The sequence below is a fragment of the Amphiura filiformis genome, chromosome 1, assembly GCF_039555335.1.
Source record: "Amphiura filiformis chromosome 1, Afil_fr2py, whole genome shotgun sequence".
NCBI lineage: Eukaryota > Metazoa > Echinodermata > Ophiuroidea > Amphilepidida > Amphiuridae > Amphiura > Amphiura filiformis.
The window spans coordinates 1,469,084-1,485,663 of NC_092628.1; the positions used below are offsets into that span (position 1 = coordinate 1,469,084).

The window sequence follows — 16,580 nt, forward strand, 5'->3', positions numbered from 1 at the left end:
TCATATTGAACATTTTTCCAACTGACGTTTTACACAATGATAGTGTAATAAAAATTCCTTTCAAAAGGAATAGGGTGAGCAAATGAGAAAATGTCAAGATGAAGGTGTAGTTATGATGTTGATAATACAGTGTTACTTCGATTTTCATTTGTCATCATTTAAGGAGAGTGAAAGTTTGATTGAAATAATTGAACTAGGAAGGTTGGTGTTTGAAGTTATCTAATTCATGAATTAGAGTAAATGGCGAAGAGACAAGGAGGGCAATCAAATTTACGAAATGATATTGGAATTTTCTGTATGTTAATTATGTAGCTACTTATACGTTTATTGTAATTGTTTGATTGGGTTATGTTTTGTGCAAAATGAAGCATGAAATACAGTCTTGAAAAGTAGAAAGATAGATACGAAATTAAGTGCTGCATAGTCATACTGCATTGCTTGATCTCACCACAAATTATTGAAACTTTAACGTGGACACAAAGAAAGCAAATGGAGAATGTGCTGGTATGTGAACTTTCATTTATTTGGTGAGAGAGTTGCATTATATAAAAAAACAGTATCACGATGATATAAAAATACCTGAATAATACAAATGAAGGCATTTTTTTACTTTAATCAAGAAAATGGAACAGAGAAAGCTCCAATTGATGAGAGAGGTTGTTTATGCTATTTTTTGTTAAGAATTCTTTGTTATAATGACATTAGATAAAAGATACATTGATTGGAAAACATGTAACATACTGTATAAAAGAAGAAATAATTTTATGTTTGGATGGGAATGTTGCATGTGTATAAAGTTTTTTAAGTACAGTTGGGAAGATTATTATTATTATTATGGAATTCTTGATATTACATCTAATAATTTGAATCTATCACAAGGATACAAAGTAATACACCAAACTATTTTTGAAACTACTACAATTATACAAAGTTAAAAATATATATTTGTGCGGTAATAAAGTACAACAAATAGAAAACAAAGTTGCGTTGAATATGAATGATTTGTTTATAAAATAAACATATTTACAGTATCTTAAGGTACAAGTTGATGATGATTGGACGGTTGGGCAGATATTACATACAGGGTGTCCCAAAAAAAATCAGAACCCTTACTGCGCCCTCTTTATCTCCTGTTTGAGAAAATATATTTTGGTATGTAAAGAAATCTTGAATCGGCTCACAACTTTAGAAGATATGCCCTTTTAAAGAAATGTACCCGTTTTTCACCCTGTCCACGGAGGAGGTTTGGCTACTTCAAAGATTGAAAAGGAGTACACGTACCATGCATGAATCCGGGGCATGAATATCAAACATTCCTCAATGATAACGTTATGAAATAACTTTATGGAATGGGCTTTACCGATGGGCTTATGGGCTATGGATTATTAATTTGTGGGTGTGGACGGGACTTCTTTTGTTATACTTGCAATTTTTCTTGATTATTTATGCCTTTTTTTTATTATGTTTGTTACATTCTTTCTTTGTTGTTTCTTGCTTTCTTTTCGACCCATATTGCGCTGGGTTTTGTACTACTTACTTCTTCACGGCGTTTCAGAATAAAAATGAAATATTCGTGCTGTCTATGTAATCAGGAAACTATAGAGGCGATAGTGTCCATTTAAATTTGTCATTACTACTTTATGTTGATATTCAAACAGTGCTATAAAGTTGTCTTACCAAGGAATATGTTTGTATTAAAAGAAATAATTGTTTTACAACTTCCATGAACTAGCATTAGTTTTATGCAAATCAGAAAATTGCAACAGATATTTTTCATTTCTCTCAGACTGAGCGGTATTGCCAGATTGTACGTACAGTTGGGCTACATTAATAGCCTCATTATAGTTTTATTGATACTGGCAAAATACTTGCTTGCATGTGCTTGTTGTTTTTTCTATAGCGTATAGAATATGTTAATGATACTTGGCCTTCACTTGGCTCTGCTGATGTAACATCAGTAACGCCCTCCCTCAGGCTTGCTGGGTTAACGAGAATCCTTTAATCGGTGTAATGAATAAGTGGAGCTAAAAGGCGCAAGGTACCATTCGGAAGTAAATTATTATACATGTATCGTGCCAATTGGACTTTCTGAAGGGGGGTAAGATGAGCTGTAAATCTGTGTATATACTAGATTGAGAGACCTGATACTGCTAATAGGCCTAATATCTGGGTAAACGTGGAAGTTAACTAAAGAACGTCATTTATATTATGACACATTTAAAGCTAAAGACAAAAATGACATGTGAAAATGTTATTCTGATGAAATTTATTGTTAGAACCGGGGTTAGAACACGGAGATAAAATAGCATTGAATTCTTAGAAGATTTATGCACTTCTCACAACACACGCAAGTCATTATCATGGTCATCATGATATCAGGTAAATTACACGATTTGATCACGCACTAAAAACTTCACACTGTGGAAAGGACATTTACAACCATGCATGACTCATAGATGGATTGATATGAATATTTAGTAGGTACCGATCGAGATTACCCAATCAGCGCACAATGCCAGTAATTGATCACGCAGCAAGTACCACTGATAATGCACTACTGGTTACGTCATGCGTGATTTTCAGTGATAGAGCACGGTGGTTTCCGGTAAATGATAGACACCTAAATATGCTAATTTTGCAAACATCTATTGATTTTTATTGGTTGAAATTGCACACGTGTTGTTATGTTTACATGGCCTTTAAAATGAGACCGGTTCACAAAATATTTGAGCACGGGAAAGGAATATAGCGGGTTCATTAAAAATATTGGTTCCCAGTGTTGCACAGTGGCTAGGTGACCGTGTTATGGCTATGTAATTACCAGTTGCTCGGGCTTAATATCAGTTGGAAGATGAGTTAGTAAAATAGTAATATTGCACAGTAATTTCTTATAAAATTTTAAAATACACCTAGTTTTGAGAAGCTGAAGGGTAGAGGTAAAATCTGAATGTGGTCCTGAAGATATACGATAGAGCTAAGTGTGTTAAATCGGGTGAAGTTTTTTGGGTCCCTATACGTGCTCTGTGTGTTGCTGTGTGAGTGGGCCAATGGTCCTGAAGATATACGATAGAGCTAAGTGTGTTAAATCGGGTGAAGTTTTTTGGGTCCCTATACGTGCTCTGTGTGTTGCTGTGTGAGTGGGCCAAACATGGCTGAGGCAATTAGTGGAAGATGTCCGCCTAGTTTTCGTAACACTTGACTTTCATTTACCTGTGTTTTCATTGGTCAATAATCTAATGACATTCATATTTTGTTATGGATATGACTGATGCACATAAACTTATTTACATAATAATGTCAACGTAATAACTACTGTGTTATGATGGTGCTTTTATGTTATCTCGATCTTTATAAGATTCTTTTTCCAGTATTATTAAAATTACAAAACTACATTGCATGTGTCTGTAGTAATTATTTGTGTTTCTTTTGAACCACCCTTTTGACAACAATTGCCTATCAAGAATTATGCAGTGTGTTTTTACTACATGCCCTACTTGTCATTTGACAAACGTACAAACGTGCTTATTATTAACAATCCCATTTATAAAAACAGTTCGAATAAAATAACTACACCTTTATCTTGGCACTTCCTCAGTGGCTCGCCCTATTCCTTTTTAAAGGAATTTTTATTATAAACAACATAAGTCATTATTCTTTGGGGGATAAAAGGTAGCCCTGAAAAGGGCCGTTTGGTTTGTCTTTGGTTCTTCTGAAGTGAGTTTACTTTGTTGCTCTGCCCTCTACCTGGTTTCCTACTTGGCGAATACCGGTTTCAGCCGTGGTCCTCATTGCATCAATTACGTTGCGTACCATCCTCTGTCCATCCTTGTGCGCTGGATACTTGCGAATGCAGCAATAATACGTTTGCGAAGATCTTGGAGGCTAGCTGGTGGTCACCGCTCATTGGAAGAAATCAAGTGGTGTGAGGTCAGGTGACCTTACAGGCCACTCCAAAGCATGACTCATCCCAACCACTGTTTGCTATCCGTGGACAGAGTGAAAAACGGGCATATGTTTGTTTAAAAGTTGCGAGCCGATTGAAATAATTGTTAAAAGTTTATTAAAGTTTTATAGCTGACGAAATATTTTCCTTTGTAATCTCGGATATCCCAATCTAGTATATTCACAGCTCATCTTACCCCATCAGAAAGTCGAATTGGCACGGAGAATTAATTATTACTGCTTGCAGATATCTTTCAAAAAAGTGGGGAATAGTGCCCTTATTTACTACTTACCAAATATGGTCTGAACCCTTCTGAATATTTGAGAGACGAGAGCTTTACGCAAGCGAGCGAGACAAGTTTTTAAACCAGCCTGTCAGATTTTAATTTTCTTGATTTTCTTTATAATATTCGGCCACCATAAATTTTACGTTGAAATTTAAGCAAGAGACGACAAAAGACAAAAAAAAATACGATTTGATCATTTTTACATCTCGTAACCGACCCGTAAATCTTGGTGCTTGCCATCGAAAATAAAAACAACCCATACAATTATAGGAAATGTCCTCCGCAACCGGCAGATTGCATATGGTGCTAGTATACAAAAAGATGTCATAAGGTTCACCAGCTAGAACATGCTTTATTTTTTGAAAAAAGTTCTTTGGGATAGGAATGCCTGAGTGTGCACATAAATACAATTATGCATTAAGCAGACAACATGTTACCCATGTCTTTTGGCATTTGTTAATTAGCCTTATAAATACCTTTGGAATAGCATAAGTTCACCACGGTCTGCGTTCCCACTGGTTTACATTATTTACTCCTATTGATGATACTTGGCAAGCTAGTCTAGTTTATAATCTGCGGGATAATCTGGCACAAAACCAAACCGTATTCACAATTTAGTTTGCTCAAGCTAAAATCTAGACCAAAAAAGCTAAAATCTAGACCAAAAAAGCTAAAATCTAGACCAAAAAAGCTAAAATCTAGACCAAAAAAGCTAAAATCTAGACCAAAAAAGCTAAAATCTAGACCAAAAGGTCATGAATGTAAGGCTGGATATGATATTAGATGTATATAATATACAGATAAATAAGTGTTAGTATGACACCCCAAATTGGATGTAAGAAGGGTTTACTTCTTCAATATTAAAATGCAACTACAAATCAATATTTGTGACACGATCTGGTGCATGCAAGGAAGCCAAAGGAATCATATATTACCTGATCACGTGACACCAAAGGAAACTATCAAATGTCTTGCTATTAGTTTACATTACAAATTACATTCTAAGTTCAAATTTGATAGTATATGGTTTTGGTGCAAAAGTAATTCCGTAATCTCCTTTGAAGGTTATTGGTGGCGCATCTTCTGGTTTGACTAGCGAATAGCGGTGAAGAAGATGAGTGACAAAGACAAACAACTCCATTTTTGCCCAGGTTTGACCAATGCAGTTGCGGCGACCTGTAAGAAAACGATATGTATTTTAAATATATTATTTTGTATGTTTACCTTTAACTCTGCTTGACTGCTTGTGTGTCTTTGTTTCGTTATGAACATGGCAGACGAGTGCCGAATACGCAAAATTGCTGTTCTGAGTAAACGACGTTTGAAAATCTTGGTACCATTCCATTTGTCCTTCTAAAAATTTAGAACATTCGTGACCACTCATTTGAAATGTATATTATAGAAGTAAATGGACACGAATTATTTGCAATACTTTCATGTTCTGAAACAATCGATATATCCCACAAAACCCGTTTTAACAGCTATTCGGCTTTAGCTGTATCCGAAATGTCGAATGCGCAATAAGTGTAAACCATAGCACGCATCCTTGATTTGGGGCTTTTGTGCAGAAGTTACTGGTTGTCCTAAGGTTATGTAGACTTAACTTGGTATATAAGTTATAAATAGTCATCCCTGTAATATTTAGCAAAAACTTGAGGATTTTAAAGCAGAGATAACAATATTGGCCTATATTTTGTGTATGATTTTCTGGGATTTTCCCATTTTACGGGGGCGCACTCACATTATTAAGCCATAGCGATATCGTGTGGGGAATGTTTGTACTTACTTTGGTATCACTGGATAGAAGATATCTATAGCTATGCGTTGGTATCAAATATATCAGTGTAAGACATTTAATATAGAAAATTCGGGGTTTCCAGCTATACAATACTATTGATCAACCTGATTTGTACAGCTAAGTATACGATTCGTCTCTTTGCCAAATTCATTTATCGCACCTAGGCGCGATTCGTCCAAATCAAAATTTCAATATCTACGTCGGGGAGAAAGATTTACCATTAACATTTTGGTGGAAATAAAAGATAACCTGAAACATAATCATAAGCATAAAAAAACTCGCTCAAAATTTGCTCAAAATTCTTGATTCGTCACTCTGCCGAATTCATAACGATATTATGTCAGCGGTTCGCAAACTGTGCACATGGGTCGCGAACCTTTTGGGGGACTCTTCCAAAAGTGGTCGCGGGACTTGTCAAAAACACATCTCCGTGCATTTTAAAAGAGCAGGGTACCATCTGATTGGTCATGTAACCCCATTTTGAAATTTTCGGACGAATTGGAAATTGTACCCCCTTTGGAAATTTTGCCCGGTACGCCGCTTATAAGTTTCGGAAAATAACAGCATTTGTATTAATTTCTTATGAAATTTGGGTCACGGGAAAAAATGGATGGGGGATGTGCGACGCAGAGTTTCGGACGCTTACGTCCTTTGTGGCTACTCTTTGCAACCCATCAGTATACCATTTTTTCACAGAAAGTAACCAAAAAGCACCCAAATTGGGTGCTTTTAAGGTTACTTTTTCCAAAATGCGCCCTATTGTCTCCAGGGCCGCCGCTCGAGGAGGGAGGGGTATGGGGTGTGTCACACCCACCCAATTCATAATTTTGTCGGCACTAAATTTACTGTTTTCGGCGAAACCATTTGGCATGATTGGTTTCTCGGTAAATTACAAGAGTGATATAAAAGATTAATGTGTTACCAAGTTGTGCTATTGTCGTTATAATATAGACATATTGTTAATGTAATAGTAGTTACTAACAAACAAAAATGTTGAATCTTTAGCGCCTTCCTGGCTAAACAAATTGGGTCTACAATGTACAATTCCGTCGGCAAAATATGCTGGACACCCCCACCGCCCGAATTCGATTGGTCTAGCGACGCCCCTGATTGCTTCCATTGAAAACTCACCCCCATCGACATACAGAATCGTTGAAAAGGTACCCCAAAACCGCGGCACATCACCGTACATCTTCAACCAGGAAGAACCCCCTTCCCCCGGCGCCGGGCAATATGTGATTTTCACCAGCTTTTTAATGAAAGGTTACAATCAAAATTTTCGCGCGCTTATAGGGGAGTCATAAAAAATCAGCCCCCGCTAGAGGTTTATAAAATTGACTTTGATCACCGACATATTCATGCCCCCCCTTCCGAAGAAATTATCAGCCATATGTGAATTTAAGTATACGAACTGTTTTACTTACCGACTCCAAAAACACAAACTTCCTCTCTTTCAAAATATTTCCCCTGGTCATTGATGAACCTTTCAGGTTTAAACTGGTCTGGCTCTGGGAACACTTTGGGATCTCTCATCACAGCATATATATTTGAAACTATAGTCGCGCCCTTTGGAATACGGTATCCATAAATTGAGGACTCATCACTGGCCGTATGAAAAGAACTTAGTGGTGCCAAGGTAACATGACGTTGTATCTCAAGAAGGGTTGCTCTGGTGTATGGTAGTTGGTCTTGATCGGAAACTTGTGGTAGTCGATTGCGGCCAACAACGGAATCCACTTCCTCTTGAATTTTCTTCTGGATACCTGGATATGCCATCAGGTACAAACAACACCAATCTAGAGTGGTGGACAAGTTGCCTGCTCCGGCTAAGAACACGAGGTACAATGCAGCACGCATGTTCTCGTCTTGGAGATATGAAAAGGGGTCATCTGGTTTTGGCGCCTCTTCAATTGCTTTTAGATATACGTCTATGAAATCCTTCACGTTTTCGACATCGAAAATTTCCCGGTGTTCCTCGACACGTTTGTCAATGAAATCAGTAATATCCTTGATAAGACGTAGCACTTCTTTACTGTCACTATTTGGATAGTATTTTGGAAGCATGATAGACCTCGCGCCCGCGCCAAGAAGATGCATTATACGGGTACTGGAATCAGCAAGATAGCGGAATTCTTTATCATCATAATCATGACGCTTTCCAAGCACGTCAGCAAATAGTACATTTGTTATACAGGTGACGAGGACGTGGTGTGGATCAAAAGGTTTGCCTTTGAGACCATCCAACTTCTGGAATAGGATCTTGGATTCAGCTGCGATGTTAGCCTCAATGCTGCTCTTCCCAGCTCGAAAAGTATGCAAAGCAAATTTCCTGTATTCGGCCATATGTTTATGCGAATGAACTGCAAGTAAATAATAATGGTGATATGTTAGTTTTCATATTCCCTGCTAACCCCGTTTTAATTCAGTTGCAATTATGTATGAAATAACAAGGGCGGTTCTCGAATTACAAACCATTGGGCATGAACCGGCTTTTGCGTTTCGTATAAACACGCAAATTTGTGACCAACCCAAAAGGCACTGGTTAATATCAATGCATGTGTACAAGTGGTATCACTCATGATGCAGTCATGTCTACAGTAGAATTCACCACGACCTTTGCAGGACTTAAACCCCATTAAAAGCAAGATAACACTAATTGAAAACAGCTCAACTGATTAAATCAGATCTTCTCTGTTTCTGTTTTACCTGTACAATGAGCAATGAGCTGGTATTATAGTTTCAGTTGGGTGTACGATTATAAAGCGAACGCAAGGTAAGAATACTTGTGGGCTTTTGTTTACGAAATGAGACAATAGTCTGCTTATTGTTAACCAGCGTTCTTGAAAATGAGAAGCATAATGGTTTGCAGACTTAACACGATTTGGAAATAATTTCTTCATATTTTTTGGTGTTATCTGTCGTTTACATATCCTTCCTAAAACACAAAAGTCCGAATATTTCCAAACACCTAAATTAGCTAAAGATTTAGGACATGTTACAGAACTATATTTTCTAGAATTTCAGAGAATACTTTAAATATTGGCCGGTTATTTTTCACACAGTGACGTTAACTAGGCAATGTCCTATTACCTATAACATACACTAAAACACCAAAGTGCGAATATTTCCAAACACCTAAATTAGCTAAAAATTTAGGACATGTTACAAAACTATATTTTCTAGAATTTCATAGAATACTTTAAATATTGGCCGGTTATTTTTCACACAGTGACGTTAACTAGGCAATTGCCTATACTTCTAACATACACTACTTGTAGAGGTCACGCGTCAATTGTGAGAGCTCTGTGTATTGTGTATAGGAAAACGGACAGTAACTGCAGTATGTCTGATATATCTTGTTTGTTACAGAAGAGACATTTTGAAAGTTTTCCTTTCTGACCGGAAGTGATTCGTATTAATTTATCTTTCATCGAAAATACTCTATTTGCTTGTAGACGAGGTTTTACGGTATTGGATTACTTACATACACTGCCAAACAATGTGCGTTCAAACTCATTATTGTGCCCCTTGTCGCTATGTACTGGATTATTGCTTGCTTCCTTCATGACATCATAATCGTTGATCACCACAAACACCATTCCAAATAAGTCAAAACTGCAAATCTTCCCGTATATCTGTCCCAGTCGTGTTGCAAGCATATGCAGTTCTTCTCTTTTGAAGAACGTAGACCATATCATCTGAGGAACGAAACCAATGATTGGAAAACGCCATGGTCCTGGTGGCAAATTGCGAGGTTGCTGAATCCACCAGACAACCAACAGAAATAGCAACACGAGCACCAAAACTGACTTTAAATTCACCAAATCATCATGGTAGTTAACGACCATTTTGAAGCTTCGACAATTTTGTTTGACAAGAAGCAGAGAAGATGATTGAGAATAGAAACTGCTTGTTTTCAGAAAATGTATTGTGTTCAAGATGCGGCCCCGATCTCGAAACTAGATAACTTGGTGGAACAAAACTATTATATGACTTTCACAGATTTATGAAATCTGGGGCTCGACTTAATTCGCAGGAGGGAAATACGTCAACCAATCAACCAATGGCCGTTTCTCATTCGGGGCCATGAAAACGAAGCATGCAAAAAAAGTGGGTCAATTTATTCTTTTCTATTGTATTGTTTTTACGCAGAAGAAACCTGTGCGCATGTAGACCCTGGAGGTTCCAGGGTCCATGGTGCTCTACGTGCTCTTTAGGACGCACCATTTAGGACGTGGTGGATTTTCCCCCTGCCTTTGGGGTGCAATTTTTTTACAAGAAGTTGTCTTTTTTTAAATAAAATTTTAATGTATACCTTTATACTGAGTTGGGTAGGAATTTTTTACTCATCAGTGAGGCAAATTTGTTTTGTTTTTCATCTCGCTAGTGGGCAAAGGTTTTTTTTCGTCTCACTGGTGGGCGAAGTTATTTTTTTCAAAAAACTCCCTAGCCCCCCCCCCATAATATCTAATGATGCGTCCCTTAGTATGGTATGGTATGGAGTCCATCAAATGATCTCTTTCGACCCCTTCCAGGGTATGAGAGAGCAAAACACATAAGAAAATACATAGATGGCGCACTAGCGCTAACATAGCTAAGATAGTAAATTCTTATAACGTACTACAAGGTTACGAGCAGTTACGAAAAAAACTTAGTTTGCTTTCATTTTACACGTTCACTGGAATCACTGAATGGGCCTTTAAATAAACAGGATAAAAGTGTAAAAACATGAGCTGTTGGAACACGTACACCAACAACTGAACCCTTGGCAAAAAACCTTATAAACTGTCAATAGGTTCATCTCATGCATATTGATCAAATTAAACGAGGTTCACCATAATTATGATCGGCATTAATTGCTCTAAGTGGAGACTTTCTTTTTTAATGTGCTTATATACCACTCTATGCAAATTCTTACAAAAATTGGATTTTGTTGATTTCAAGCATCATTTCAACAATAGAGGTTGTCCGTGTTCTATAAGCTGCATATCCTACCAGCGACTGCTATACCTTGTTTAGGACTTTCAAAAGAAGTACCTACATGTGCAACCACGGAGGTATCATATTCGTGGAGGCGCAATGGATTACATAACGCATTGTAACTTTGTGCCGATTTGAAAATCCGCCAAGCTATTCATCGAGAGGTACCTTTTGTTCAAGACAAAAGAGTTCCGTCATTAAATCGGTAACTAACCTGACAGCGTATTAACGCTTTACCAGACAGGCTACTGTCAATAAGTGATCAAAAGAATGTCATGTGAAAGCGCCCACTTGACTGAGAGGTACCTATTGTCCTGATTAAACCCAAGGGTGTGACTGAGTGTTCGCCAGCATACAAAATCACACCATACCGTCGAAGTACAATTATTTACGACCCATCTTTATTTAGGCACCTCATTTAAATCAATTCAATAGAGTTATTGATCGATTACCGTAACAACGTGCCATAGCTATGAAGCCTTATTAGTATCATTTCGCCTTCGCATTTCGACTTCGCGTATTTCGCATTTCGCCTTCGCGTATTTCGCATTTCGCCCTCGCGTATTTCGCGTGTTTCGCGTATTTCGCCTTCGCGTATTTCGCCTATTTCGCGTATTTCGCCTTCGCGTATTTCGCCTATTTCGCGTATTTCGACTTCGCGTATTTCGCGTGTTTCGCCTTCGCGTATTTCGCCTTCGCGTGTTTCGCTTTCGCGTATTTCGCCTTCGCTTACTTCGCGTATTTCGCCCTATGGGCGCACACCAATAGTTATTCGTCCCATTGAAATTTTACGCAAGAAGACACCTTTTCTTTGCTCGATTTGAGGTCTTTTCGGTAACAAATTGAAGATAAAATTAACATTCATCGATTCCAAATCATGAATACTTAAATAAATTAACAATGGGACCCACGATTTGATTTAATCATAGACCTTGTTGCAATTGACCAATTAAGATAATTTATAGTATGGCTCCCTATAGGACCTAAGCATGACATGACTCTCTCCCGGCTACCATCGGGATGAGGTTACCAAAACATTTAAAATGATTTAAAGGCACAATGTACGTAAACATAAGTTTTGGCATAATGTTTGATACACATATCCCTTCCACCTAATTGGATTCTTCCAAATTCATTGTATTTTTAGGACAATAGAGCAAATTTAAATTAACGTCATGGTCATATTATGACTTTAAATATCAGATAGAACACCATAGTTATTGGTAAGTAAATTTTCTTTCTTTTGTTTGGCTTAAAATCACAGAAAACTTTCCTGACAGTTGTTACTAATAATAATATTTTATAATATTTGGCAAAGAATAATCAAATTAAAATTTGACCGAAATCGTGTAAGGCAACAAATATGAAATCATGTTGATTTTAGCTGATGTGCATATTAAGGCCAAATAAAAAAATAAACATGTTTCACGTCCCCTCCCGCTTCCTTTTTTGAGGTTTCTTCAATTATATTTTTATTTTTTGAAAAAAATATTTCTAGGAAGTAGAGATGTTTTCTAATAGCCTTATATATAAGAAACACTTTTGGAAGGTTTTGTGAGGGGGCCTACATCTCAGAACAACAAATAAAAAAAGGCCTCCTCCCTTTTCCAGGCATTATTGTTACCCATACCTGACATTACATCACTGACCTTGCGTATTTCCTGTCCAGCTCATTAGCATATTATGCTCCCTTGAATTCCTTGAATTTGACCTGGTAACCATGGTAACTCATTCCATACTACATCAAGTCAATTGGTTGTCCATACTTTGGTCCATCTGATCAAATATTATATCATAGTATAGTTTAGGCCTATTAATATAGGCCTATCATCATTTTATATGTTTCAACGTGTAGGCCTACGTGCATTGCGACTTCACTCAACTAGGATTTTTTCAACTTCATCTGCGTTTTTATGTAGCCTATATTGGATTTAATATTAAAAGACCCCCACGGCCAGTGGTCACAGCCCATGTTAATTCATGTTCCAATTTTGTAAATAAAAGTGAAATTTTCCGGGGGAATTTTACACATTGGTCTATCAAAAAATCAAAATGGTTTTATCTTTTAATAAATCATTTTCAGTAATTTAGTTCACCCTCCCGAAGGTAGCCAATAGGGGTGCTAGGGACCCGTGATATTTAAAATTATGCAATTTAACCATTTTAGATGGTAAATCGCAAGATTTGGTTTGTTTTGTTTTTGTCTTAAACTGCAAAATATATCGCAGAAAAACGGAATTTGGGATCCCATGAAACCCCCTTTGGCTGATTTTATTATAGCCTAGTGTTCTTCGATTATAATAGTATTCTTATGGTTAATTTGTTGCCGAAAAGCGGGCCAAAAATACCTCAGATCGAGCAAAGAAACGTCATATTTTGCGATATTTCAATTGGGCACTTTATTTCTGGTGTGCGCCCATAGGGCGAAATACGCGAAGGCGAAATACGCGAAGGCGAAACACGCGAAGGCGAAATACGCGAAATATGCGAAAGCGAAATACGCGAAATAGGCGAAATACGCGAAGGCGAAATACGCGAAATAGGCGAAATACGCGAAGGCGAAATACGCGAAATAGGCGAAATACGCGAAGGCGAAATGCGCGAAATAGGCGAAATACGCGAAGGCGAAATGCGAAACACGAAAGCGAAATGATACTAATAAGGCTTCATACATAGCTACTATGATGTATCATGGAAATAGTAGATGAGAAGGAATCACAACTAACCATCATCAAAGTTCCAAACACATTGCCGACATGTACATTGACGTTTCTATACACGTCAACCGCTATAGTTATATCATAATCCTCGGGATTATATCCCAACACGATGGTCATCGGTGACGTAACATTTCTATGACATGACATTTCCAATTCTAAAGCTGCAGTCAAGCGACCAATGCTTATGGACTAAATGCGGCCTTGTGAGCAGGAAAGGGCGGGAAATATGAATGCATTATGGGACAGATGGGATAACATAGCCAAAAATATTGCCTTGTGGGAAGGATGTATTACCAAAATCGGAAGTAGAAAGTCATATATTTGAAACATTTAGGGCAAATTTACCTATGTGGGCGGTCTGGGGCACATGTGAAGGCAATTTGATAGAATTGATTTTCCGTTTGTCTTATGATAGAATCTGTTCCCATTTTTCGGAAACAATCGGAACAACTTGTTTTATACCTTTACATTTTAATTAAATTTGGGGTCGGCGAAAATACGATTATCCTTACAAAATGTAAAACTTTTTTTAAAGTATCTTTAGTCGAAAATATAACGTATTTTGATTAAATTTCCCAATATTTGTATTGTTTTGACTTCTCTGCATCTGAAAATGCAGAAATCTGTTGCAAATGTTTATAAAATCCAGTCTAAATGAACGTTAAAAGTGCGCTTCATCAACTAAGGTCACAACAACCGGTTCAAAATTTGTTTGTGCGCAAAGATTTATCGCTATGAATTTCCAGTTATGCTACCAAATCACGCTGATGGCGGCAATATGAATGTCCTCAAAAGGGAATTTGTTGAGTCCTCTTCCTTTGTAATGAAGAATAGATAAGCGGGATTAGTCACAGGCGATCGATTTCGTTGTGATTCCTTCTCATCTACTATTTCCATGGTCTATCTGTGTCACTATCTATAAATAACTCCTTCGCAGTAGGCCTATATTATGTTGTTATCATGGTTATGGGCCTGTTCAATGAAGTCAACTGGGTTTCTTAATATCACGAATATCCATTTTAAAGGCCAGTAGAGGCAATTGAGGTAGTGAAGGAGGAGTCGAGGGTGAAAAGTGGAGAAGCGGATGGGTGATTGTGATTGTAGGGAGGGGAGGAAGACAAAAAGAAAAAGAAAGGAAGATGGGGAGAAGGAGAGAGAGGGAGACGGAGAGCGATGGCGTATAGATCAGGGGGGGGGATAAATACCCCGAATATTTTGCCAGGGGGATTGTCCATACAATCACCCCACCCCATGTTGACGCCTGTGTGTGGGTTTCTGTCAAAATCAACCTCATATTTGGCCATGTTAGCCACAAAATGCCAATTTTTTAGTGCTTCGCGCGAATTTATTCCACTTTTGTCGCATATTTCAACAGTTTAGTTTCAATAGGCCTGTGGTAACATTTTTCGCGCGCCACAGCTAAAGTGTAGAAATAAGAAAGAATAAGTGCAGAGAAAGGAAAAGAAAGTGATGAATAAAGAAAATAATTATTATTATAGAAATTAAGCATAACAGCACTAGGCAGCCATTCAATGATGCCAAAACCTTTATGCGTTACGTAATTAAAACACCAAGTCAGATGTATTTCACACCTGCCAAACACAAGTCACCCAATTTCGAAAACTGGACGTTGAATGTACACTCTCATGAATATTGATTGGCAACATTTTCCAATATGTCAGCTACGGGAACCAGCGCCTTTTGTTAGAAGTCACACATGAGTGAAGTGAAACCTCTATTGGTTGGAAGAGGAGGATCATAGAAAAAGCATCAATGATCAATGAGAATATAATACAAAACAAAAAGTGAGTTTCAGATCTGGTGTCTTTATTGTGCTCTCATTTAAAGGTGGGTAACCTGATTGAAAATCTCATCCCCCCATCAAAATGATGATTTTGGTATCAGATGAAAGCTCAAATTTTTCTCATAAACATATTGAAATATGTATACCATAGTTGAGACTAATTAGGCAGTTTTTTGATGATATCTTGGGAAATACACTGAGTTTGAACTTCTAATTTCAATATGTTTATGAGCAAAATAGGGCCTTTCACTTGAAATCAATATATTACATGATCATGATGATTATCATGATAAATCATTAATAGAAACACTGTAGACTACCAATATCACACTGTATAAATGTCGGTAATTCAATTAGGAATTAGTCACATTTACAAAAAACATTTACATTTTCATTTTGCATGAGTCCTTGAAAGGGATGACATTTTATGTTATACGTAAGTTTTAAAGAATTTGATTTTCCAAATATATCAGGTCACCTTCCTTTAAAATACATAGTGCCACGTGGACAAAATTTAAATTGGGAATCGTAGTATAATGACTTGTAAACACAAAACATATGTGATTCACTTCATTGGTTCATACACGGTGACTATTGAATGTAGCATTTAACTTTCAATATTTTAAACTGAAAAGTTCAACTTGGTTCTAATGTAAGTTTTACTTGCATTTTGGAAGTTTTTTTGACTCACCCTGTTGGTGCAATACAAATTCAGGATACTCTACATGTTTCAAAATATTTACATGATATAGAAGGGTAATTCAGAAAGTTCTGCCACATATTTTAACTTCACGTCAATTGTAGCGGCTCCTTAAATTTCACTTTCCTGCTCCTCTAAAAATCTAAACAAGAATTAATGGTCCGTGCCCTTATTTGCCGGTGGTTTTTACGGGAGGGCACTTCTAGTTTGTGCCTAAAATTCCAATTATTTAAAGAAAGCCCATTATACCCCACTAAGCGAAACTTGACGGTATGTACATTAAGCCTAATTTACATGGGGACTTTACCCTTGCCTACATAATAACCATAAATTTTATTTTGATGGATTA

The 16,580-nt window shown here is 37.1% G+C and overlaps 1 protein-coding gene across 1 annotated transcript; it reads right to left on the reverse strand.

Annotated features, from left to right (window-relative positions):
- Nucleotides 1–2,035: 2,035 nt before the first annotated feature.
- On the reverse strand, nucleotides 2,036–9,999 carry LOC140169440 (cytochrome P450 2U1-like). Its single transcript, XM_072192703.1, has 3 exons — nucleotides 9,512–9,999; nucleotides 7,452–8,387; nucleotides 2,036–5,405 (listed from the first exon to the last, which is right to left on the reverse strand). The coding sequence occupies exons 1-3, from the start codon at nucleotides 9,873–9,875 to the stop codon at nucleotides 5,224–5,226; spliced, it is 1,482 nt and encodes a 493-aa protein (XP_072048804.1). The 5' UTR covers nucleotides 9,876–9,999; the 3' UTR covers nucleotides 2,036–5,223.
- Nucleotides 10,000–16,580: the final 6,581 nt, after the last annotated feature.

What these genes read in the sequence shown, in the direction of transcription:
- LOC140169440 (XM_072192703.1), bottom strand. Translation starts at nt 9,875, where the DNA reads ATGGTCGTTAACTACCATGATGATTTGGTGAATTTAAAGTCAGTTTTG. An exon ending in CACATTGTTTGGCAGTGTAT is followed by an intron (nt 8,388 to 9,511) that starts GTAAGTAATCCA and finishes ATTTACTTGCAG; the next exon opens with TTCATTCGCATAAACATATG. An exon ending in AGTTTGTGTTTTTGGAGTCG is followed by an intron (nt 5,406 to 7,451) that starts GTAAGTAAAACA and finishes GTTTTCTTACAG; the next exon opens with GTCGCCGCAACTGCATTGGT.